General features: G+C 36.4%; 1 protein-coding gene, 1 long non-coding RNA gene and 1 pseudogene across 2 annotated transcripts; 1 reads left to right on the top strand and 2 right to left on the bottom strand.

Moving 5' to 3' along the window:
- Positions 1-3,927: 3,927 nt before the first annotated feature.
- On the top strand, positions 3,928-5,088 carry LOC107178629 (uncharacterized). Its single transcript, XR_008055006.1, has 2 exons — positions 3,928-3,977; positions 4,862-5,088. It is a non-coding gene; the product is annotated as an uncharacterized LOC107178629 (long non-coding RNA).
- A 9,586-nt stretch (positions 5,089-14,674) lies between these two features.
- Positions 14,675-20,157, bottom strand: LOC127902785 (uncharacterized; annotated as a pseudogene).
- Positions 20,158-23,962: 3,805 nt separating this feature from the next.
- LOC112496207 (protein PXR1-like) lies at positions 23,963-25,171 on the bottom strand. The gene is made up of 2 exons (XM_025093455.2): positions 24,796-25,171; positions 23,963-24,302 (listed from the first exon to the last, which is right to left on the bottom strand). The coding sequence occupies exons 1-2, from the start codon at positions 24,979-24,981 to the stop codon at positions 23,964-23,966; spliced, it is 525 nt and encodes a 174-aa protein (XP_024949223.2). The 5' UTR covers positions 24,982-25,171; the 3' UTR covers position 23,963.
- Between the last annotated feature and the right edge of the window lie 2,040 nt (positions 25,172-27,211).

The raw sequence follows: 27,211 nt of genomic DNA, 5'->3' as shown, positions 1-27,211 counted from the left end.
ACATTCTAGGTTCCATTTACCCTACAAGGTGAATCCTAATGTCTAGTTGTTCATTAATTTTAAATCAAGTTAAAATTGAAATTTACTGAACTTGGGAAACCCAATCTAAAACCAAGTATTGTCTTAATTAGATCGACTAAATCAGACATCTAGTATCCACTAAATTGGTGGTCAACCAAAATAGGAAATTAGAATAAACACAATTAAGACAAAATGCTATAGCAAACACAGAGCAACACATATATATCAATAAAATATCTATTAAGATCATTTATTACTCAACCACAATAGAATTTAGAATTTAGTTCATAATTTGCAATAGAACAGTAAATAAAATTGATCAACCATCAAATACATCCCCATAAATGAATACAAAACAAGAAAACAAGATAAAAAGCTTAAGTTTGCTTAATCTTGCGATCTCTCCTTCTTGTTCACTGAGATTCCTTTGTTTCAGGCCTCAAATCCCTCTTATTTTCTTATTTTCTTATTTTCTTTGTTTTTCTCTGTGATTTTTCGTATTTTCTTTTACAACTCAAAATTAGGGCAACCGAAAGTATGTGGCGTGTATCCTCCATATTTGGAAATTTTAGATTGCAATCTTTTAGTTGTTGCGCGCGAAATCTAGTTTGTCATTGCCCCAGGTGATGAGAACCATCAAGGGACCATTAAAACTTCAAGTGATCCTTTGCACATTCATGGAGGCCCAATTACAAGAGCAAGAGCCAAAAAGATGCAAGCTGCTTTAAATGGATTAATTGAGAAAATATGGATTGAAAATACAATTCAAGATGCAAGACATCATGAATTGGGCTTGAAGAGAAGACAAGGCATTGTGGGCATTATTCAAGTCATTGGGCAGCCAAATACACAAGTTGTATCAAATACAGAAAGGTCAAATTCGGAATAAAAACTATATTGATTGAGCCAGAATTAAAATGCAATCTACATACCGTTGGAAAGATAATTAAGTTAGCTTTCCAATAAATTTTATAGAACTAGATTTGGAGTTCTATAGAAGGAGTTATGACCAATTCTTTACAGCTTGTTCAGACTTGGGATTTTCAACGAATCCTTTGTTTTTCAACTTATTTGTTTGTTTTGTTTCAAGCTTGTCAATGTGTAAGGTAAGTCTACCATCAATGATGGTGGGCTAACATTAAGTTTGTCAATGATAGCATTAATTATAGTAGGCTAGCATTAAGTTTGTCAAAGATAGCATTGATCATGGTGGGTTGGTGAAGACTTTTGAAACATCTTTTGACAAACTTACTTGGAGGGTTGTTCCAATGTTTTCATTTGTATTTTTAGGATCTTGGGTTCCTTTTAGCCTATTTAAATTCAGCAACCTTGGTATGTAAGGAGATTAATGTTATTTTGAATTTGAAAGATTATTCTTTCTTTGGTTCTTTTGAGAACTAGTGAACTTATCAAGAATTTACATTCTTGTGGTGTTCCAAATTTAGACTTATCACTCACCTTCTCATCTTTTTCTTGAGTGTGGCGTCAATACCCTTCTCTATACCTTTGGTTCATGTTTTCTTAAGCATTGGGTCAAGGTTTTTGTTTGCCATAAATCTGTTTAGAACTTTCTTGGGAAGTTGAAACTACAAATTAAGTGTAGGATTGAAAGTTTCATTGTGGGATTCGTATCAAAAACAGGACCTTTCTAATGCACAGGATCCTTAGGCTGAAGGCAAGTGCAGAGCATACTCAGTTTAAAAAGTTAGAGGTGAGCGTATCATTATTAACCTAAATAATTTCTTTGAGTCCTAGAAGAGAGAAAAAGGGTTTAGGGAAACATGATGTAAAGAAAACTTAATTTTATTTCTGATTCACCCCCTTCTTCAACGGAAGCAGAAGGTGCTTTATATAGAAAATCATCAAGGACAGGACCCCTTGAATGATTATAATAGGCACATGCTTTTAGAAAAGGAAAGCACACCTTTTTAGAAAAGTAAAGCACACCGACTAAGACTTTTACATAAGACAAAGTAAAAACAGAAAGTAAAGCACACCGACTAAGACTTTTACATAAACATTCAAAGCAAACAGGAGGCACATGGGCTTATTGCATCAAAAGCTGTGTGATGGCGACAAGTTGTCATCATGGAGTGGATGGATAGCGCGATGGTGACACATCTCCTGTCTCTTTCTCATATTGGCGCTTGTGTCGACGTATCTATCTTTGGTCTAGATACGCCTCAGCTTGCTGATATTTATCTTCATTAGCGTCAGTCATGTGCTGTGATGTAGATGCAGCAGGAGAGTCTGGGTTGGTGACAGTATAATGGGGATTTTCAATATGGAGAAAGGACTGAAAATCTTCCCATGGGTCCTAAGCGTCTTGGAATAAGACGTTGGTGTAATCAGGGCGTTGTTCCATGACAAGGATTCCTTGAGGACTTGAACTTGAACCCGGAGTACAGCCTTATGTTTTTGGAATTATTTCAAGGGTGTGTGATGGTCCAATAGAGGTGTGGTGAATGTTTGTGGTAGGTGGAGGAACATTGTTAAGTTCCATGAGGTAGGCTTTGAGAACAGCGGTGACCGATGTATCATGGATGAGGGTAAGTTCTCCATTCATATGCCATGTCTTGCGTCCAGTAGTCTCGTGTTTCTGGGTGCTGGAAGTAGGGCCTGTGGACAATGAAAACTGTAGTCCACATGTTAGCTTCTTGTTCTGGCATTTTGTCTAATCCGTGAAAGGTACACTGTAACATATGCACTCCGATTTTCTTAATTAAGTGAGTGATTTAATTTTCCTCTTCGCTATTAATTTTTTTTAATTTCTTCACGACATTTTATCGAGAATAATTGAGCGCGATTACACGCACCGATGGCCGGATTATATTTTCATCACGGGTCCAAATTGAGTTTAATTTGTATTAAGCTTAAAAAAAAAAAGGCAGAATTGTATAACTGGAAAAGGGGGGAAACGGGTTTGTATTTTTTTTTGAGAGAGAATACTCGAGAGAGAGGGAGAGAGAGAGAGAGAGAGAGAGAGAGAGCTGGACCTGTTAACCCGAAAACCCGACCCGATTCCGCGATATTGACCCGACGAGTTCTCCCGTTTCCGGCCACCTTACCGGCCGTGCTTGGTACCGATCTGAAGCTTGGAAGCTGACCGTCGTATCCCCGTGGTCCTCGTCGCCGGAAACTGGCCAGAACGTCGGCGATTGGAGCTCGAAAGTCGCGGCCAAGATCCTTTTCCGTCGCCGTTGATTCCGCCGGGTTTGTGACGCGCCACCACTTGGAACTGGTTCTTCACATCTTCAGCAACAATTTCCGACCAACCACGATCACCAGGGAGGCCGGAAAACCGCCGAACGATCATCGGAAACTTGCGGATCTTTGGAGCTTCGATCCGCCGCCGGTAGCGCGCGTGGCGACTCACGGCCACCACCATTGCACTCACCGAGGTCGGAACTAGCAGACCTAAGCTCCCCGTCATCGTTGACTGAAGTCCGGTCACCGTTGACCGGCAGGGGCAATTCGGTAAATTCATGAAACTTTGGGGTGAATTTGTAATTTTATGTAATCAGTGGACATTTTGGTAATTTTGAGTGAGAGCAGTGAAGTAATTTATGCTTTCGAGGGTAATTCGGTAATTTAAGACGTTAAGGACATTTCGGTAATTTTATGCCCTGAGGGTAATTTCGTAATTTCGGACAATGTGATTAATTTATGTAATCTGAATTGAGGACAATATGGTAATTGACGAATATGAGGATAATTTGGTAAAATAATGAAGTTTGAGGATAAGTTGGTAAAATATTGATGTTGGGGGTATTTTGGTAATTTTACTAATGTGGGAATAGTTTATTCTTAATAGGATTCGAGATTTATTATATTAAATTGGTTGTATTTCTATTTACGGAGAATAATTATAGTGTTTCCGTGATTATGAGGATCCGCATCCACGAACGAGAATCAACCTGCGGACGTTGTTGATACCGAGTCTAGACATCATCACTGTGAGTGGAATATACAAAATCTATTTTCATAGTATATGCTGATTTTATGATAAGTATTTAATGCTTCGATTAAATGATTTTCCGGTAAATTAATTTTTATCTATGTGTTGGTCTTTATTGTTATTGAGAATGAGTTTGATTAATGATTTTATTAGCGTTTTTGAGTAAAGGCATGATATTAGAATTGAGCAGATTTTGAGATATGTTGAATAGAAAGAAAATGAGATTTCATATGAGATTCTATGTTTATGTATATGTTATTTTTGAAATCATTAGACAGTACCCTTCCCTCCAGATACAGAGAAACAGATAATATGAGATGAGAAAAGAGATACAGATAAGATGAGATAGAGGCCTTTGGGGCCCGTCGGGACACACATAGAGGCTTTGGGCCGTGTGTTCGGGCGCTTTTGTCTTTTGGGGGCTTATGCATGCACAGTACAGATATATGAGATATGAGATGAGATCGTCCCCATCTATCCGTTGTAGCTCCGGGGCGTGACGTTACCCAGATAGTACGTCATTGCCCGTCCGTCGAGGTCCGGATATGATCAGATTATTCCCTGGGTACTTGTTTGATGACAGTTTTTAGTATTCAGTATTTGATATGATGAGTATTATATGATTCCATCGATTTTATGCAAATATATGTATTATAGTGTTTCAATGAACTGATTTGCATTAAATGAGTTTGAGCAAGTTCTTATGATATTTTGAGAAATTGATTTATGAAATTGATTTGAGGAAGTGATTTGAGAAAGATTAAATGATTTTAAATAAATTTATTAAATTGTCAGCAACTACTATCCACTCACTGAGCTCACTGAGTTTTATACTCACCCCTTTTTTATTCTATTCCCCCCCCCCCCACAGGAGATTTACAGGTACATCAGTCAACCCAGTAGCGAACGTTAGTGTGATATTGTGGCCACGTGATGGTGCTAGGAGTCGTGGATTTAATTATTATTATATTTGAGATTTTTGCGAGCTGTGTTTATTTATTATTTTATGTTATTAAGGATAATCGATGTATTTTGATATGAGGATGATTTGGATGATGTTTGATATATTGATTTGAGAAGTTGGTTATGGAGGATGGTTGGATATTAAATTATTTGGGAGTGTTGCTTTATAATTTGCAGGATTGGATATGTTTTATTTATAAGGGAGTCTCTGCCGAAATTTTTATAGAATAGTTTCGATTTTACGAGTTTAGATAGACTCGCCCTGGGGAGTTGCGGGGCGGGTCGTTTCATACACAGATTCTGGAGTTGTTTACGCCACCATGTGAGTGGGGAATACCATTCGAGGAGAGTCCATAGAAGGTCTGGTGAGAACTCAGGATTGATTAGGTGAGTCAAGACTTGTTTGACAGGGAAAACTAGCTTTGTAGCATACAAGGTGGTGAGACACCACATGTAGCAAAGCTCATCGTCACAGATGGACAGAGAGGAGAGAGTGAGACCTGTGAGAAACAGGTGCTCCATGCAAAGGTTAGGAAAACGGTCAGATTTTTTGTCTAAACATTAAAGAAATACCTGTAAAGGAACTTCTTTGCAAAATCTTGCAGCTGGGAAGTCGATTGGAAAGACATGTTCAGGGGGAAGTTTCTCTGGGTGAGAGCTTTGAAAGGAAGTTGGCGATGCATAGCTATAACGAGAATGGTTTGAATTGAGGAAATGAGTGAGGGTTTATTTATAGCTGGACGTGTGAGGAAGTCTGGAATGAGGTTTTGGTTGCCTTTTATGTGTTGAACAGTGAAATCATATTTAGCAAACCAGTTTTTAAGACTGAGCAGTTGCTTGTCAGGGAGCAACCTGTTTTTGAAGTCAAAGATGCGGGGAAAAGAAGAATTATCCATATTGATAAGAAATTGATGGCTGATTAGATGAAATTCAAATTTTTTAATTCCATACTTGACTGCCAAAATCTCTTTGTAGATCACATGGTAGTTCTTTTCAGAGTCTTTGAATTGTCCACTTGCATGTACACAGAAATGACGCACGCCATGGATTTCTTCGAGAAGAATGGCACTCCAGTAATCATCACTTACATCAGTCTGGAGGATGCGTTGTCCCGTTATGGGAATTCAGAGAGGAGGAGGTGACTGGGCTATCACCTTTAGTTGTTGGATAGCTACTGTCTGTGATGGTCCCCATGGAGGGCATTGTTTTCTGAGCATGCGAGACAGTTGGCTTGTGTGCATTGCAACTTTAGGGATAAAATCACGGACATAATTAACAATCCCGAGGAATTGTTGGATCTGCTTTTTGTTGAGATATGTGTCCGGAAACTTTAATAATTCAGTTGTAATATGTGGGCCAGGCTAATAATGGCCATCTTTAATCACCATGCCAAGAAAGTCAATTGATTCCTTTGCTATGCTGCTTTTCTTTTCAGATAGCATGATCCCATGTTCCTGCACAATATGAAAGAAATCTAAAAGGAGCTTCTGGTGGCTCTCATGGTTAGAGGAAAATAACAAGATATCATTAATGTATACTAAAGCATGATGGAGGATAGGACTAAAGATTTTTGCCATGGCTTTTTGAAATAACGAAGGAGCAACCTTAAGACCAAAAGGCATAACAGTCCACTTGTAATAGGCATCAGGGATGCAGAAGGCAGTTTTGGGACGGTCAACTGGTGAAATACCAAGTTGCCAAAAACCAGCTTTTAAATCAAACTTAGAGAAAATACGAGCCCCTTGAAGATGGACAAACAGGGTCTGGATTTTTGGAAGGGGAAACTTATCATCTTTAAGAAAGGTATTAAGTGGCTGGTAATCAATGACTAACCTCTTTTTACCACGAACTAATTCAGATCGTTTTTCAACATAGAAGGCTTGACAAGCCCAATCCGAATCAGTAGGTTCAATAAGACCTCACCTTGCTGAAGCAATTGAGAACATTCTTGCTTAGCAAGTAAGAGGTCGGAAGGAGACATACCCAGGTGTGGTGCTTTAGTGGGGTTTATGTCTTCGTTGAGTTTGAAAGGAAGGTGAATGAAGAATTGTTCATTCTTCCAAAGAGGTGAAGGATGGTGGAACTGTGAATGGTTCTCTGGACAAAACTCTAGGAACTTTTGGGAAAAATGACTGTATGGAGATGGTGTTTCAAAAAGGGCATACAGACGTAATGCATATGTATAAGGCAAGAACATTTGCTTGTAGTGAACTCCAGAACTGGTGAGAAATAGGTTTTTAACTAAATGAAGAATGTCAAAACCTATAAGTAAATCTTTATCTAGGACTTTGGATTCTACCAGCTTTTTCCAAATTATGCAATTCGGAAAGAATTGAATACCAATGGATTTTTTTGGTAATCAAAGTGGTTTCAAAGGTTTCTCCATTAACTGCACGGAAAAGTTTCGAGTGATTTTCCTAATGATCAGAAGGAAGGACAGAAGGATCAATCATACTGGTATCTGCACCAGTATCAATAAACCCGATAACTGGAACAGGCTTATGAAATTTGGAAGGAAGGACTGACATTTTGAGAGAAGGTCTAGGAATGGTTGAAACATGGTTGACAGTTTGAACTATAGAGATGACTGAAATATCATCATAATCAGAAGATTCTGCGATAATGAAAGCAGTTTGGTCATCTTGTTCAGAGAAGTTTAATTCAACATCTTCATTCTCAGATAACAGAGAAGAATGTTGAAGATGTTGTATGAGACGAACAGCTTTGGCTGATTTGTGAGGACAGTTTCGAGCAAAGTGACCGCGTTTCTTGTAGCTGAAACAACGGTTGTGTTTTTTCTTTTTGTACTGGGAAGCATCCTTTTTCCTGAAATATCGGAGAGGTTTTTTGGAGGATGATTTTCTGTGGAAGTGTTTCTGAAAATGTCTTTTCTTTTTAGGTGAACAAACACATTTCTTTTCATCATTGCATTCTATCTTGAGATAGGGTTTTTTGCAAGCTTGAGAAAAGGATTTTTTGTCTTCCATAAGGTCCTTGAAGAATTCCTTTTGCTCACATATTTTGTCGAGACATAGCATTGCCATTTGGAAAATCTTTCCCAGTGAGATATCAGCTATGCTGAGATTAGTGGCTGTGAGTTTCCTTTGAAGATCAGGTTGTAACTCAGAAGGAAGAGAGGCTATGAAGACATGTTTGAGAGATGGCTCATTGAACCCATTTAGCTTATAAAAAAGAATACTCGTTCTTTTGTAATGGGATTCCAAAATATGTCTTTTGAGAGAATAGCACTTCATCTGATGATACTCTTTTCTATCTGCATTGGTAGAGGCTGTTTTTTCACCGATGAATTGTTCATAGATGATATTGAGTGCTGTACCAATTGGGGATTGCATGAATTGGAGCTATCGGTATTCTCCCAGGCTTTCTAACCAATCTCGTAAAGAACCCGTTGATCGGGCCATAAATTCTCGGAGAACAGCTTTAGGTTAAGCATTTGGTTTTATTCCTTGGAGATCAATCCATGCAGCAAATTCTTGGAGTCTGGCAGACCATTTGTGACGAGGAATGTCATCAAATGTAAACCAAGATGCTGAAGATGGTTTTGTTGAGTGGCCAGGTGCTGGTGGTGGCATTGGGTCTGTCTGAGATGCTTGATTTTCATCACCAGAAGGATTGTCGTCAACAATAGGGGTTGAAGTAGAAGCACTTGGATCTGTAGTTTCGGTTGCCATTAATATGCTTGTAATGTCAGCATATTCTGATTCAAAGTCAGTGGAGCTGGCTGAGTTTAAGGGTGAGGACGAGGAAGATGGATTTGATTTTGATGGGTTTGACTCATATCCTGTTTCTGGCTCAGAAGAGTCAAAAGATGTGTTTTGGACAGTATGATAATGATACTAATCCATTAGACCTTTGTATTTTTTGGGAGGCTCAGGAGTTACTTTTGGTGAATTTTCCGGTGGAACTGGAGAGGTAGATGAAGATGAAGTGGCCTTTGGCTTTGGTTCTAAAATTTTGACTTTAGATTTTGATTTTCTAGGTGAAGTTGGTTTGGGTTGAGGAGTTGGTTGAAGGTGCAAGAATCCAAAAAACTGATTATAAACAGGTTGTTGAGGTTTGGAAGGTGTGTAAAAAGGTGCATAAGTCTCAAAGATCGGAGGAGGTACTGTTGGGGTTTATGTTTGAGTAAAAAGGGAAGGTCGAGTATTTTCAGCATCAATTCTTGTCAATTCAGCTTTAAGCTTTCTGATCTCGGCTTCTTTTTTATTAAACTCTGGACCTCAAATATGGTTGTTGATCATTCGTCTGAGATCAGCATCTAGTTCATAAATGCGATCTTGCAGATGTATATACATCTGATCAAGACGATTGCTGATGGAATCAACTTTAGTTTTAGTCTGAGAGACTTGACTGGCAACACGATCAATTTTCTTACCAAGTTGCTGAAGAGTGTGATTCTGAGGACTGGCATTTTTGGTTTGCCAGTTTAAAACAGCTTCATACTGTTTTGGTTCTTCAGGTTGTCCCAAGGTGGTAACTGGAGATTGGATAAAATATTTTGAGGTAACTCTGGTCTGTGGGTCCGTCTGTTTTTCAAGTGGAGGGAATGATTTCTCGTAAGATTGACCTGAAAATATAAGGCATGATCTGATTGGATGGACAGGAGGTTTGGGATCTGGTGGAGGTTGTGGAGGAGAGGATTTGCAAGATGGTTTTGGATGAGAAGATTTGTTCTTCTTCTTTTTCTTTCTCCTCATAATTTCTAATTCATCATCAACATCCGTGTCGTCCAAGCAAGGACAATCGGGATTATACATATGGGCTTCAAGAACATCTCATAGGAAATGACCATTGATTTTGTCAGGATATACAGGATACCCTTCTGATGAGAAACCATGAATGGGAAGTTTCTTTTCTTGACTAGTTTGGACTGCTGTTATCATAGCAGTGTAGGAAAGCTGTGAAGTTTCTGAAACAGGCTTGGTTTCAGGTGTTTGAAAAGACAGTTTGACTTGACCATTTTGTCGTCTTTCAAACGTGGCTTCTGTTGTTTCAACTGGTTCATAATTTTAGCGGAAATGCTCATAGTTGGTTAACCATTCAAGAGGCATGAGTTTGAGCAATTCTTGTTTCTGGATTTGTTTGGGAATCTGGATTGTGTCTGTGTCGGCAAGGATCATCAAGGCATCAGATGTAGTGTCAGATGTAGGGAGATCTAGTGCATGATTCTGTAATCGATACACTATTTGGTGATGCAGGGTTGCAATTTTCGATGTGGGTGTTTGTTCTGTGCCTTGGAGCTGGATCTGGACCTTAATGCTTGTTGGAAGATTGGGATCCTCAAGAGAGAGGTTGAAATTTGGGTAAAAGGTTAATAAGACACTACCAGCATGAAGTGTGGTCAGAACGGTTCCTACAACAGCATGTTGGTACTGTTTGAACATGGTGTCTAGGAGAGCAATTCTGGGTGTGACAGGTAAACCTTTTCTACCATGGAGGGTGAGAATCAATCTGACACCACCAAGATGGAGACGTGTATACCCCTCTCGTTTCCAAGTTGCGACGAGATCTGGGGGTATTTCTAAAGTAACATACTGTTCACTCTGAGAGGCTTGTAAAGCACACTGATTCAGTCTAGAAGACTGAATATATTCTTTTGGTAATGGTCTTTTGGTGGAGATCAAAGTTCAGATACTTCGGGTGAAGGAAGTTTTCTGTTTATAAAGGTTGTAAGGACTCATAGTGGTAAACTGAGATTCATTGACTTGGGCAACCTCAAGGATATAAGAATATTCAACAAGGTTTTCAATTTTGGATGCGACATGTTTAGAACATGATTTTGGAAGAGAGAGTAGAGGAAAGAGAATTATGAGAGGAGGATGATGAAGGAGTTGAACTTGAAGATGAAGTTGTTTCCATGTTTGGAATTATTTGGAATTACTAATGATACCACCTCTGCGAAGTTATAAGGTTACATGCACAGTTTTTAAATTATCCAATCATGATTATACGACTAGATAATGGTAGTGATTTCACTTTTGAAGCTCTTGATGACTACTACACATCAATCTGGACTAATGTAGAGCACCTCAATCACATGTATATACCCAAAATGAGTTATTAGAGCCCCTAATCAAATGTCATCAGGTAAATACAAGAACTTTGTTATTACACACTCAATTACATACTTCTACATAAGAACATGAAATTTTTCATGTTGCAGTAATCTGTTTGAGGCCTACTGCCTATCACTGGTAGTCCTCATTGTAATTGGTAATAGGGCATTAACTTAATGTATCCCATTTACGCACTTTTGTGTTAACATAAGTATTTCTATAACATTGATTTTGATGATAACAAACTAGATTATCAAGTTGGAGTCTTTAAATGATCATTTTTTAAGCCATATGAAGTTTCTTAAACATGAATAAGATTATGGAAATAAACGGATAATTGTTAATCATTAGTCGGTGAACTGTTTTTCTCAAAGAAGTTTTATAATTTTTTATTTTGGAAGATAACGGTGAACCGTTTATTGTAAAATGGTAAACCGATAAATTCTAGAGAGCAAATTCTTTGGAAACGGTAAAGTGTTTACTGAAAACGATTAACTAATATCTCTTTGTAGGGTTACTGGAATTAATTGGCAAATCGATTACTAGCAAATATAAGATGATTCTGAACAGATTAGCTTCTGAAATTTAACAGCAAACTGAAAACTCCAAATGGTAAACTAACTATTCAAAATTCAGCAAAACAATAACTAGCATAAAGTCAAAACGGTAATCCGACAGCAGTTGATGGCAATCCGATTATCCCCAAAAAGTCAACAACGAGTAGTTTTCCTCTCCAACTATAAAAAGACTCAATCAAATTCAAATTATAACGGATTTGACAATCATCATTGAGTTTGTTATTGTATATCCAGTATCTCTTGTGCTTAAAGCTTGGTAGATCAGACTTTGAGCTTTCATTTGTAAACACATATATTGTGTGAAAGAAAATTTTGTGTATTTTTCATCTAAACATCAAATTGAGTGTTTGAGAGTGTGGAAACACTTGGGTTAAGAGGTTTGGGATAGCCTCTTGTTATAAAAGTTGATTGACACCTTGGAAATTAATTACAAATATTTTGAAGCCTTAGGGTGTAGGGCTTGGATAGTGGAATCCTTAAGTCCAACGAGCTTGAAGGTGTGGACGTAGGCAGAGTTTGCCGAACCATGTAAAAATCTCATGTTCGATTCTCTTTCCATTCTCTCTTTCCATTTAGATTATTGATATTTATTTGTCTGTTATTTGCAATTAGATATTCACATTGAATTTTGTTTTAAATTACTCCATAATTTTTTGAAACCCAAGTCACTCCTCTTGGGTTGGATAGCTTGTATTTCATTTTGGCTATATTGTACAAGTGCCAATAGCACCTCTCTGATGCACTAAAATAGGACCAATGATATTTACGGAATTGTGCATGTTTTGATTCACCATTTATTATTAGGTATCTTGAGCTATTATCAATAATTTGTTTACTGCTCATTTTGAAGATTCTCATTTTGATGATACAAAATTTTCTCCATTAGGAGAGAAAAAGCTGCCACAAGATGATGGGTATGAGCTTTCATGGCAAGTAAAAAGATTGCCTTATCTGGATTCCCACATTATTTAACGTGAAAATGAAATGCAAAGGATAATTCACTTATAGCAAATTGCAAATCAATTCCCAGATGCATTTACATACGCATCTAAAGTAACCAAGTCATATATACCAGCTATAAATGTATCTAGCCAAGTAATTGTTCATACGGAATATTTAAATAAAATGGCGATTGATGAATCATCTATTGTATGCCTAAACCAGTTGGTTCAATAGATAGTATTCATTAGAAAAAAAAAGAAGTCAAGAACCTATTATTACTAATGATCAGACACTTGATGAGGGACACGGCTACCATGCAGGGCCTAAAATCCCATGTATGGTGCATGGGCTGCCATTGAGCCATTGGATTCAATTTATTTGAATCCAACGATTGGGGTTTTAATTTGAAAGAAAAGAAAAAAATGTGAATAAAAGCAAAAAAAGAAGGGCAGCCGAAAGAAAACCATTTTCATCTCCCTCTCTTTCTCCCCCCCCCCCTTGTTCTTCCCCCCCCCCCCCCCCAGGAACATTGAACCAGAAAATCCTCATCTTTTTCCCTCTCCATCCCCACATTCTTCCTCGCTCTCGCTCTTGCTCACTCTCACGCTCCTGCTCACGCTCATGTTCCCGCTCCCACTCCCGCTAAATATGGAGAGAGAAAAGTTCGGTTAAACCCTAGGATGAATTTGAGATCTAGAGTTTTGGATGTTAAAAATGGATTTTACGGATGATTTTGAGTAAATGAAGTGATGGGGAATGATTTTTGAGACTCAATTTGATGCCAAAAAGGAAGAAAATGATGGATTTTGGAGTGAGATTGAGTGAGGAGTAAACGGTTTTTAGAGAGAAAGGGAGATCCGAAATGCCGAATGAGAGGAAGAAGATGAATAATAGAAATAGGTCCCGAAACCGGCTTGCCGGATTTCATTAACCGGCTAGCCGGTTGTGACCAGAAGCTTACAAGCCGTAAACGACTTATCGGTTTTACTTGAATTAGAAATCCGGTTATGTTCCAGCAAGTCTGATACGAATCCCACAATGAAACTTTCAATCCTACAATTAATTTGTAGTTTAAACTTCCCAAGAAAGTTCTAAACAGATTTATGGCAAACAAAAACCTTGACCCAATGCTTAAGAAAACATGAACCAAAGGTATAGAGAAGGGTATTGACGCCACACTCAAGAAAAAGATGAGAAGGTGAGTGATAAGTCTAAATTTGGAACACCACAAGAATGTAAATTCTTGATAAGTTCACTAGTTCTCAAAAGAACCAAAGAAAGAATAATCTTTCAAATTCAAAATAACATTCATCTCCTTACATACCAAGGTTGCTGAATTTAAATAGTCTAAAAGGAACCCAAGATCCTAAAAATACAAATGGAAACATTGGAACAACCCTCCAAGTAAGTTTGTCAAAAGATGTTTCAAAAGTCTTCACCAACCCACCATGATCAATGCTATCTTTGACAAACTTAATGCTAGCCTACTATAATTAATGCTATCATTGACAAACTTGAAACAAAACAAACAAATAAGTTGAAAAACAAAGGATTCGTTGAAAATCCCAAGTCTGAACAAGCTGTAAAGAATTGGTCATAACTCCTTCTAGAGAACTCCAAATCCAGCTCTGTAAAATTTATTGGAAAGCTAACTTAATTATCTTTCCAATGGTATATAGCTTGCATTTTAATTCTGGCTCAATCAATACAGTTTTTATTCCGAATTTGACCTTTCTGCATTTGATACAACTTGTGTATTTGGCTGCCCAATGACTTGAATAATGCCCACAATGCCTTGTCTTCTCTTCAAGCCCAATTCATGATGTCTTGCATCTTGAATTGCATTTTCAATCCATATTTTCTCAATTAATCCATTTAAAGCAGCTTGCATCTTTTTGGCTCTTGCTCTTGTAATTGGGCCTCCATGAATGTGCAAAGGATCACTTGAAGTTTTAATGGTCCCTTGATGGTTCTCATCATTCCCCCTCTCTTCAAAAGGATTCGTCCTCGAATCTTCACCTACATCGAAAGGAGAAAGATCAGAAACATTGAAAGTAGCACTCACATTATACTCACCAGGAAGATCCAATTTGTAGGCATTGTCATTGATCCGTGCAACCACTTGAAATGGACCATCTCCCCTTGGAAGTAACTTGGAACGCCTTTGTGCTGGGAACCTCTCCTTTCTCATATGCACCCAAACCCAATCTCCAGGCTGAAAAACCACTTGCTTACGTCCTTTGTTGGCTTGAGTAGCATATTGTTCAGTTCGCTTTTCTATGTGTTGACGTGTTCTCTCATGCAATTGCTTGACAAATTCAGCTTTCTTTTTACCATCCATACTAGCACATTCATCAATAGGTAAAGGTAATAAATCCAAAGGAGTTAATGGATTAAAACCATATACAATCTCAAATGGTGAGAATTTAGTAGCTGAATGGACAGTTCTATTGTAAGCAAATTCAACATGTGGCAAACATTCTCCCCAAGTTTTCAAGTTCTTTTGAATAATGGCACGCAACAAAGTAGACAGAGTTCTATTTACAACCTCAGTTTGTCCATCAGTTTGTGGATGACAAGTAGTAGAAAACAAAAGTTTAGTACCCAACTTACCCCACAAAGTTTTCCAAAAGTGGCTCAAGAACTTAGCATCTCGATCTGAAACTATGCTCCTTGGTACTCCATGCAACCTGACTATTTCCTTGAAAAACAAATTAGCTATGCTTGTCGCATCATCAGTTTTATGACATGGAATGAAATGCGCCATCTTTGAAAACCTATCAACAACAACAAAAACAGAATCATTTCCCCTTTTTGACCTAGGTAAACCCAAAACAAAGTCCATAGAAATATCAACCCAAGGTTCACTAGGTATGGGCAGAGGGTTATACAATCCATGGGGTAAAACTCTTGACTTAGCATGTTTACAAGTGATACACTTCTCACATATTCTTTCAACATCACGTTTCATATGTGGCCAAAAGAAGCGTTCTTTTAAAACATCTAAAGTCTTTGCAATGCCAAAATGTCCCATTAAACCATCCCCATGAGCTTCACGCACAAGCAATTCACGCAAAGAACTATGAGGCACACACAATTTATTTTCTCTAAATAAAAGCCCATCATGCTTATAGAATTTACCAAATGCAACTTTCTCACAAGCATTAAACACATTAGCAAAATCAGGATCGTTAGCATATAATTCTTTAACGTACTCAAATCCTAACAACTTTGCATTTAATGTAGAGATAAGTGCATACCTTCTAGATAATGCATCAGCCACCACATTCTCCTTACCTTGTTTATATTTGATCACATAAGGAAATGGCTCAATAAATTCAACCCATTTGGCATGTCTCTTATGTAACTTACCTTGCCCTTTCAAATGCTTCAAGGACTCATGATCAGTGTGTATAACAAACTCTTTAGGTAGAAGATAATGTTGCCAAGTTTCCAAAGCTCTCACCAATGCATACATCTCCTTGTCATAGGTAGGATAGTTTAGGGCTGCTCCACCCAATTTCTCACTAAAATAAGCAATTGGACGCCCTTCTTGCATCAAAACAGCTCCAATACCTATACCTGAAGCATCACACTCAATTTCAAAAGTTTTAGTAAAATCAGGTAAAGCAAGTAATGGTGCAGAAACTAATTTCTCCTTAATTAGATTAAATGCCTTTTCTTGTTCACTACCCCACTTAAATCCCACATGTTTCTTCACAATTTCAGTTAATGGTGCAGCAAGGGTGCTAAAATCTTTCACAAATCTTCTATAAAAACTAGCCAAACCATGAAAACTTCTTACCTCACTTACACTTTTAGGTGTAGGCCACTCTTTAATAGCCTTTACCTTCTCTTCATCAACCTCAATTCCTTTAGCACTTACAACATAACCAAGAAAAACAATCTGATTTGTACAAAAGGAACACTTCTTCAAATTAGCATACAACTTTTCCTTCCTTAAAACAGTCAATACACTTTGCAAATGTTCAATGTGTTCATCTAAGCCTTTGCTATAGATCAAAATATCATCAAAATAGACTACTACGAATTTGCCAATAAAAGCACGCAAAACATGGTTCATTAACCTCATAAAAGTGCTAGGTGCATTAGATAACCCAAATGGCATCACTAACCACTCATATAAACCATATTTTGTTTTAAAGGCAGTTTTCCACTCATCTCCCTCTCTAATCCTAATTTGATGATACCCACTTTTAAGATCAATTTTACTAAACACACAAGAACCATGCAATTCATCAAGCATGTCATCAAGTCTAGGAATAGGATGTCGATACTTTACAGTGATTTTATTAATTGCACGACAGTCAACACACATCCTCCATGTTCCATCCTTTTTGGGCACTAGTAAAACTGGTACTGCACATGGACTCATGCTCTCCTTCACATATCCTTTTGCCAAGAGTTCTTCAACTTGCCTTTGAAGCTCCTTTGTCTCCTCGGGGTTACTTCTATATGCAGGCCTATTAGGAATGGTAGCTCCAGGGACGAAGTCTATTTGATGCTCAATTCCCCTAATAGGTGGCAAACCGTTAGGGACTTCATTTGGAAACACATCATCAAAGTCCTGCAAAAGAGTCACAATAGCACTAGGCAAAGAAAAGTTAAGCTCATTAGTGTGTAAACAAGCCTCTTTGCACAAAAGTACAACGATAGGCTGTTTTGAAAAAAAAGCCCTCTTAACCTCACTCTCTTTTGCAAACAAGTTCACTTGCTGCCTCTCTTTTCTCTCAACAATATTTTTTTGTATCTTTTCACTTGCTTTTCTCTCAATCTCTCTTTCTTTTGTACTCTCATTTTCATTTTTTGTATCACTCTCTTTTTTTATTGACATTTGATCCTCATACACTTGCCTAGGTGTTAATGGTACAAGAGTGATTTGCCTTTTATTCATTACAAAAGAATATCTATTTAAGTATCCATCATGTGTCACACGCCTATCATATTGCCAAGGTCGACCCAAAAGAATGTGTCCAGCATGCATGGGTACTACATCACATAGAACCTCATCCTTGTATCTCCCAATAGAGAATGAAACCAGCACTTGTTTATTTACTTTAACTTCCCCACAATCATTCAGCCATTGTAGCTTATATGGCCTTGGATGTTCAAAGTTTTCAAATTTAATTTTTCAACTAAACTAGTGCTAGCTACATTAGTACAACTTCCTCCATCAATTATCATACTACATACCTTATCTTTGATGTGGCATCTAGTATGAAAGATGTTATCACGTTGTACCTCCGCATCCTCTTTAACTTGCATGTTGAGAGCACGCCTAGCAACCATCAACTTACCATCAACAGGATATTCTACACCATCATTAGCATCCTCCAAAGGTGGCATAGGATCATCATCTGATTCACTCTCGGTCTCAACATCACCATTATCCCTCAAGATCATTACTCTTTTATTTGGGCATTGAGATGCAATATGACCTGTCCCCAAACATTTAAAACACTTAATATCTCTATTTCTAGAGTGTTGGGAATCAGATTTACCTTTACTTTGGTTGCCTCCCTCTTTATGATCCTTGATTGGCTCAATCTTAGGCTTTGAAACAACCTTTTCATCTTTGCTCCATTTTGACTTCCATGAGGAAGATGAACCCAAATTGGTTCTAGTGGAACCTTTCTTTTTCAATTGTCGTTCCACTTTCATGGCCATGTGAACCATGTCTTCCAACTCAACATAGTGCTGCAAGTCAACCACATTAGCAATATCTTGATTTAACCCATGTAAAAATCTTGCCATAGTGGCCTCTCGTTCTTCTTCAATGTTGGCTCGAATCATGATTATTTCCATCTCCTTGTGGTAATCTTCCACACTTCTAGAACCTTGTGTAAGACTTTGAAGCCTTTGGTGCAGCTCCCTATAATAATGACTAGGAACAAATCTCCTCCTCATAATGGCCTTCATCTCCTCCCAAGTGTTTATAGGCCTTTCACGATTTCGTCTCCTACTCAAAACAAGTTGATCCCACCAAATAATAGCATAATTAGTAAATTCAACAGCAGCTAGTTTTACCTTTTTCTCCTCAGAGTAGTTGTGGCAATCAAATACTAGCTCCACCTTTTTTTCCCACTCTAAATAAGCTTCCAGATCATGTTTACCTTGAAAAGAAGGAATTTTCAGTTTTATACTCCCCAAATCACGATCTATATGTCTTGCCCTTCTATTATCTCTTCCACGCATGTCAACAGTGGCCTGGTCATCAAAATCATCTACGTCATCGCCATCTTCTTCTCCCATGACAGCACGCCCTTGATTACCTCTTACATTAGGAGCTATTGGTTGTTGCCCCCTTTGTAGATTGGCTATGGCAGTGTCTTGCCTCTCCAATTTGTCACGGATCTCTCCAAACATCAGATTCATGTGCTCAAATTGTTGTTGCATGGCTTTGAGCATGATTGATTGGTCTATAGCTTCTTGATCTTTTGACATATTTGTGATCTGAAAAAAAAAATTGTTAGCAAAAAGACCTCACAACACTCCCTCACGTATTTCACTCAATTTTGATGTCACTTAACTCTCGTGTTTAACACACAAATTGCCTTTTACCACACTTAATTCTCTCTTTCAGTTCTTTATTGAACTAAATAAACAAAATCAAGAAAAAAAAAACCCAAGTGGCACACCAAATATGACAATCCAGCACACTAACAAAGAAAAGAAATTAAGAGGACACAAAGAATGAAAAGGAAATTGAAGAAAGGAAAGCAAGCAAGCAAAGCAACACAATTGATATGTGTAAACTATGAAAGTAGAAATACTTGACTCTTTTTTTGTAATCTTTTTTTTTTGTACGTTTTTTTTTCTTTTTTTTTTTTGATAATCAAAATAAATAAGACATTCAAACCTAATTAGAAACTAGCTCTGATACCAAATGATACGAATCCCACAATGAAACTTTCAATCCTACAATTAATTTGTAGTTTAAACTTCCCAAGAAAGTTCTAAACAGATTTATGGCAAACAAAAACCTTGACCCAATGCTTAAGAAAACATGAACCAAAGGTATAGAGAAGGGTATTGACGCCACACTCAAGAAAAAGATGAGAAGGTGAGTGATAAGTCTAAATTTGGAACACCACAAGAATGTAAATTCTTGATAAGTTCACTAGTTCTCAAAAGAACCAAAGAAAGAATAATCTTTCAAATTCAAAATAACATTCATCTCCTTACATACCAAGGTTGCTGAATTTAAATAGGCTAAAAGGAACCCAAGATCCTAAAAATACAAATGGAAACATTGGAACAACCCTCCAAGTAAGTTTGTCAAAAGATGTTTCAAAAGTCTTCACCAACCCACCATGATCAATGCTATCTTTGACAAACTTAATGCTAGCCTACTATAATTAATGCTATCATTGACAAACTTGAAACAAAACAAACAAATAAGTTGAAAAACAAAGGATTCGTTGAAAATCCCAAGTCTGAACAAGCTGTAAAGAATTGGTCATAACTCCTTCTAGAGAACTCCAAATCCAGCTCTGTAAAATTTATTGGAAAGCTAACTTAATTATCTTTCCAACGGTATATAGCTTGCATTTTAATTCTGGCTCAATCAATACAGTTTTTATTCTGAATTTGACCTTTCTGCATTTGATACAACTTGTGTATTTGGCTGCCCAATGACTTGAATAATGCCCACAATGCCTTGTCTTCTCTTCAAGCCCAATTCATGATGTCTTGCATCTTGAATTGCATTTTCAATCCATATTTTCTCAATTAATCCATTTAAAGCAGCTTGCATCTTTTTCGCTCTTGCTCTTGTAATTGGACCTCCATGAATGTGCAAAGGATCACTTGAAGTTTTAATGGTCCCTTGATGGTTCTCATCAAAGTCCTTCACTCGAATTTGGTTTTCCGGATATCACAAACCGGCTTGCCGGTTGGATCCAGAAGATAGCACGTTAAAACCGGCTTACCGGTTTCCTTAACCGGTTGGCCGAATGAATCCAGAATGCTGCCAAAGTGCAGCTCGAATCCGGATTTCCGGATTTATAAAACCGGCTATCCGGTTAAATCCAGTGAAGGTCATACGCGAATCCAGTTTTCCGGATTGATAATCCGGTTATCCAAATATTGACCCAAGAGCAACCAAAGAAAATGCGGCTCACCGATTTGGACAATCCGGTTATCCGGAATTTGTCCCGAGAGAAATCAATAAGAAAAACGGTTTTCCGAATGAGAAGAAGTGGTATACCGGTTTAGACTTGGAAATCTTTTTGTCTTTAATTGGGCAAGCTCTTATACTTGTATTACACACCGTTTTATTTTTGGCCTTTTAAAATTGATTAATTTTAAATCATTTTGAGATTTAAAACCATTCAATAAGCCATTTAATGCATGAAATATAAAATCATAAAATTACAAGCCTATCAAGCTATCTAATTCATGAAGTATAAATTCATATAATAACAAACATATCAGGCCATGTCGTAAAACATAAATCAAGATGCAACATTCATCATTCCAACAAACATTAAACAACAAACATAAAACATCTTACTTAAAATATACAACAACGAACATAAAATATGAGTACCTTGGTAACAGTGAACATACAACGTCAAACATAAAACGTAGAACAGCAAACATGAAACGTGGAACGTAAACATGAAACGGGGGCAAAAAAGAAAAAATTTGGGGTATTTGAAAAATTATTACATGAAACATTAAACAACAAACATGAAACATCTTACATAAAATATGCAACAGCGAACATAACATATGAGTACCTCGGTAACAGTGAACATACAACGTCAAACATGAAAAGTAGAACGGCAAACATGAAACGTGGAACGTAAACATGAAACGGGGGCAAAAAAGAAAAAATTTGGGGTATTTGAAAAATTATTACATGAAACATTAAACAACAAACATGAAACATCTTACTTAAAATATGCAACAGTGAACATAAAATATGAGTACCTCGGTAACAGTGAACATACAATGCCAAACATGAAACGTAGAACAGCAAACATGAAACGTGGAACGTAAACATGAAACGGGGGCAAAAAAGAAAAAATTTGGGGTATTTGAAAAATTATTACATGAAACATTAAACAACAAACATGAAACATCTTACTTAAATTTTGCAACCGCGAACATAAAATATGAGTACCTCGGTAACAGTGAATATACAACATCAAACATGAAACGTAGAGTAGCAAACATGAAACGTGGAACGTAAACATGAAACGGGGGCAAAAAAGAAAAAATTTGGGGTATTTGAAAAATTATTACATGAAACATTAAACAACAAACATGAAACATCTTACTTAAATTTTGCAACCGCGAACATAAAATATGAGTACCTCGGTAACAGTGAATATACAACGTCAAACATGAAACGTAGAGTAGCAAACATGAAACGTGGAACGTAAACATGAAACGGGGGCAAAAAAGAAAAAATTTGGGGTATTTGAAAAATTATTACATGAAACATTAAACAACAAACATGAAACATCTTACTTAAAATATACAACAGCGAACATAAAATATGAGTACCTCGGTAACAGTGAACATACGACGTCAAACATGAAATGTAGAACAGCAAACATGAAACATGCAACGTAACCATGAAACGGGGGCAAAAAAGAAAAAATTTGGGGTATTTGAAAAATTATTACATGAAACATTAAACAACAAACATGAAACATCTTACTTAAAATATGCAACAGCGAACATAAAATATGAGTACCTTGGTAACAGTGAACATACAACGTCAAACATAAAACGTAGAACAGCAAACATGAAATGTGGAACGTAAACATGAAACGGGGGCAAAAAAGAAAAAATTTGGGGTATTTAAAAAATTATTACATGAAACATTAAACAACAAACATGAAACATCTTACTTAAAATATGCAACAGCGAACATAAAATATGAGTACCTCGGTAACAGTAAACATACAACGCCAAACATGAAACGTAGAACAGCAAACATAAAACGTAGAACGTAAACATGAAACGGGAGCAAAAAAGAAAAAATTGGGGTATTTGAAAAATTATTACATGAAACATTAAACAACAAACATGAAATATCTTACTTAAATTTTGCAACCGCGAACATAAAATATGAGTACCTCGGTAACAGTAAACATACAACGCCAAACATGAAACGTAGAATAGCAAACATGAAACGTAGAACGTAAACATGAAACGGGAGCAAAAAAGAAAAAATTGGGGTATTTGAAAAATTATTACATGAAACATTAAACAACAAACATGAAACATCTTACTTAAATTTTGCAACCGCGAACATAAAATATGAGTACCTCGGTAACAGTGAATATACAACGTCAAACATGAAACGTAGAGTAGCAAACATGAAACGTGGAACGTAAACATGAAATGGGGGCAAAAAAGAAAAAATTTGGGGTATTTGAAAAATTATTACATGAAACATTAAACAACAAACATGAAACATCTTACTTAAAATATGCAACAGCGAACATAAAATATGAGTACCTTGGTAACAGTGAACATACAACGTCAAACATAAAACGTAGAACAGCAAACATGAAATGTGGAACGTAAACATGAAACGGGGGCAAAAAAGAAAAAATTTGGGGTATTTAAAAAATTATTACATGAAACATTAAACAACAAACATGAAACATCTTACTTAAAATATGCAACAGCGAACATAAAATATGACTACGTCTGTAACAGTAAACTTACAACATCAAATATGAAGCGTAGATCAACAAACATGAAACGTAGAACGTAAACATGAAACGGGGGCAAGAAAGAAAAATTTTGGGGTATTTGAAAAATTATTACATGAAACATTGAACAACAAACACGAAATATCTTACTTAAATTTTGCAATCGCGAACATAAAATATGACTATGTCTGTAACAATAAACTTACAACATCAAATATGAAACGTTGAACAACAAACATGAAACGTGGAACGTAAATATGAAACGGGGGCAAAAAAGAAAAATTTTGGGGTATTTGAAAAATTATTTCATGAAACATAAAACATAAAATATGAAACTTGAAACGTTAAATATGAGACATATTTCATAGAAATATGACAATCATAAGAGTTTTTGTTTTTTTATGACAATGATAAGTGCATTTGTTTCTTGATGTGAATAAGTCAAAATTGGGTCGATGATGATGAATATCAGACACACATTGAATCATATAATTGAGAAAAATTAAAAATGACCACCTATATAATTATACCAAAGAAACCTCAAACATTATTGCAAACGATAGTAATAGGAAAAAAAATTCTTTAAAAACAATATTCATTCCAACGATTAAATTTTAACCAGAAAAATAATAAATCAATGGGCAACATTTTTCTTTAGCACACAAAGGCTGTGTTCTGAAGTTTAATTTTAATTTGTTTATCAGCAGCCTTCTTAAATTAGTACTTAATTTTTCTTCACTTCTTTCTCTTCTTCTTTTTCCTTCAATTCTTTCTTTTCTTCTTTTTCCTTCACTTCTTTCTCTTCTTCTTTCACTTCTTTCTTTTCTTCTTTTCCCTTCACTTCTTTCTCATCTTGTTTTTCCTTCACTTCTTTCTTTTCTTCTTTAATCGCCTCTTTGCCTTGGGCCTTCTCTGATGCAGCTTGAGCCGGTACATCTGCCTCCTTATCCGTTTTCTTTTCTTCCTTTGCCTTATCCTTCTCTTCTTTTGTTTTCACACCATCTGCTTTCTCTTCTTCATTCGCCTTCTTTTCCTCGCCTTTTTCTTCCTTTTTCTCCTGACCCTGCCAATGCAATTAAGAGTCTTATCAAATATGAAGAAATTTGCATCCCATAAAACAGAAGCATATATAATTATATATATCCGAACCAAAAATGGATAGTTCATTTATTTACGGTTGGTCTCTGGTGTGAAAGTCCTTACAAAAAATTTTAGACATCAGTAAAAGTCGATGAACGTTTATACTATAGATACATATATAAAAAGACAATAAAATAATGATACGTATAAGTAAAAATGTATACACATCATGATTCTATCGGGTTAGCTTCTACAACCGAAACAGAAAGGAATTTCTTAGAACAAAAATGATACGTTCTCAAATAAAATTAAAAAAAAAAGACTAAAAATGCACTTCAATGTACTAATATTGGAATCCATGTTTTTTCTTTTTTAAATCTTTTGGTGACATCCTTGTCGCATTAACAAGAAGACATCTTTATCCGAGAGTAATTACATTAATTTATAATAATATCAAAATAAAACTATAAAAATACCTCGTCAAGCAAGGACTCAAGAGATTTAGGTTCGGTCTCATCCTCGATCTTTTTCTCTTGTTCATCTTTCACCTCCTTGGTTGTGTCCACAACTTTAAGGGACTCCTCCTTAGCAGGTTCAGGGGCCGGCGCCGCACCAGCGTCGCCCTTCGTCATAGCCTTTGGAATGCTAGCACAAGCACCCATATTTTTTTTTTCCAAAAAAGAAAGAGAAACCTTCTTAAATTTCTCTTTCTCTTGTAAGAGCTGGAGAGATCAAGATTAAAGAAGGAGAAGAAGAATGTTTTCTATGGGACACACTTTTGTTAAACCTAGGAGAGGCCTTATATACATATATATGGAGTTTTGTACGTGGATTTGTTTAGGTTTTTGTATGCTGCCGAATTTTTTGCTGTGGTCCTGAAAGGTTTAGACAGCTAACGGTTGTTATAATTAACTAATCGTCATTTTAACTTCTAAACAAGCAGCAAACAGCTGGTTGATTTATAGTCGCAGGTTTTCAACGCTATTTATTAATTCATTACTCAAGATTTTGGTATTTTTTTTTCCTATTTAATTTTCTCTCTTAATAATTTGCGGTGTATGTAAATAGCATTTGCAATTAAACGCACTTTTACTGCATTTGGCAAATTGAAGTTTTCTATATTCACATTCATTGCTTACGAATATTTTTTTTTACAACTGGCTTATGATCTAAATTTAACAAAATAAAAAATTCTAGATTACCTCGATAAATATAAATAATATCTTCATTTTCTTTTGTTTTATTAATCTTAATTGGATGTTTAGGGACAAAAGTCGAAACTGTCATAAATTTGCATAAAATTCATGCATATCTCTAGAGACCAAATAATTTCTTTTTCCTCAATATATATATTAAAAAAAAAATCTTCAGCCGAAACTTGTTAGATTTCAAGAATTTTTATTAGTTAATTACTAATGTTAATCGTGCTCTTTTTCTTTTGACAAATTCGAGCAACTTTTTAACTATTTCATCAATGGAATGACACTTTCGGTTCCTCATTAAAATTCTTTTCTCACTAAAGTCCCTTATAAATTTAGCACTAAGATGGCAAAATCCTCCACATGTTTAAAGCTCCATGAAGCCTCACCCCAAACGGGGTTAATTCTGAATAATTTTTGGAGAATGGGTGGGGAACAAGGGAAAGATAATCCCCAAATTCTTAATAGGATGGGTTCTATTTTTGCACTCCTAACCCCACCCCCACCTCAATCCCCATTACATGTGAATAGTTTTTAATTTTTGTTCAATAATTTTTATTTTATCAATTACAATGTTGTTTAATAAATTTTTTTATTTTTATCTAATATAAATAGGTTATAACTAAAAAAAAAAACCTACATTATAATTCTTATTCAACCCTAAAATATTATTATGTTTTCTTTTCTCTCATAAGGTATTGCTCTCTTCAAACACTTTTAGTTTTAATATCATTTCAAGATATTGTTTCACCACTGGTATTAGAGCCTTGCTTCTTGTCGAGGTGGTATCATTAGTAATTTGAATCATCTTATTTGATCTCCTAGAAGAAGAACTCCTCAACCATGGAAACAAATACAACATCAACTTCATTTCCTTCATCATCTTCATCTCATATCTCTCTTTCTTCTACTCTATCTCTTCCCAAATCATGTTCTAAGCACATAGCCTCCAAAATTGAGAATCTTGTTGAATATTCCTATATTCCAGAATCTGCTCAAATCAATGAGTCCCAGTTTCCCATCATGAGTCCTTACAATCTCTACAGATAGAAAACTTCTTTCACTAGAAGTATCCGAACTCTTATTTCCACTAAAAGACCAATCCCAAAAGAATACATCCAGTCATCCAGACTAGATCAGTGTGCTTTACAAGCCTCTTAGAGTGAACAATATGTCACTATGGAAATACCCTCATATCTCATCGCCAACTGGAAACGAGAAGGGTACACGCACCTCCATGGCAGAAAAGGCTTACCTATTACAGCTAGAATTTCTCTCTTAGACACTAGGTTCAAATAGTACCAACATGCTATTGTAGGAACCGTTCTGACAACCCTCCATGCTGGCAGTGTCTTATTAACCTTTTACCCAAATTTCAACCTTTCTCTTGAAGACCCTAATCTTCCAACAACTCTTAAGGTCCAGATCCAGCTCCAAGGAGCAGAACAAACGCCCACATCAAAGATTGCAACCCTCCATCACAAAATAGTGTATCGATTACAAAATCATGCACTAGATCTTCCCACACCATACACTACTTCTGATGCCTTGATGATATTAGCTGACACAGACACAATTCCAACCATCATCCAAATCCCCAAACAAATCCAGAAACAAGAATTGCTCAAACTCATGCCTCTTGAATGGCTAACCAACTATGAGCACTTTCACCAAAATTCCGAACCAATACAAA

This window comes from Citrus sinensis, chromosome 5 (assembly GCF_022201045.2).
Source record: "Citrus sinensis cultivar Valencia sweet orange chromosome 5, DVS_A1.0, whole genome shotgun sequence".
In the NCBI taxonomy this organism is placed as follows: domain Eukaryota; kingdom Viridiplantae; phylum Streptophyta; class Magnoliopsida; order Sapindales; family Rutaceae; genus Citrus; species Citrus sinensis.
This window is presented reverse-complemented; position numbering and strand designations above follow the sequence as displayed.

Excerpts from the sequence above, each read along its gene's own strand:
- LOC112496207 (XM_025093455.2), bottom strand. The coding sequence starts at position 24,981 with ATGGGTGCTTGTGCTAGCATTCCAAAGGCTATGACGAAGGGCGACGCT. Across the intron at positions 24,303-24,795 it reads TTGAGTCCTTGCTTGACGAG|GGTCAGGAGAAAAAGGAAGA; the intron begins GTATTTTTATAG and ends TTGCATTGGCAG.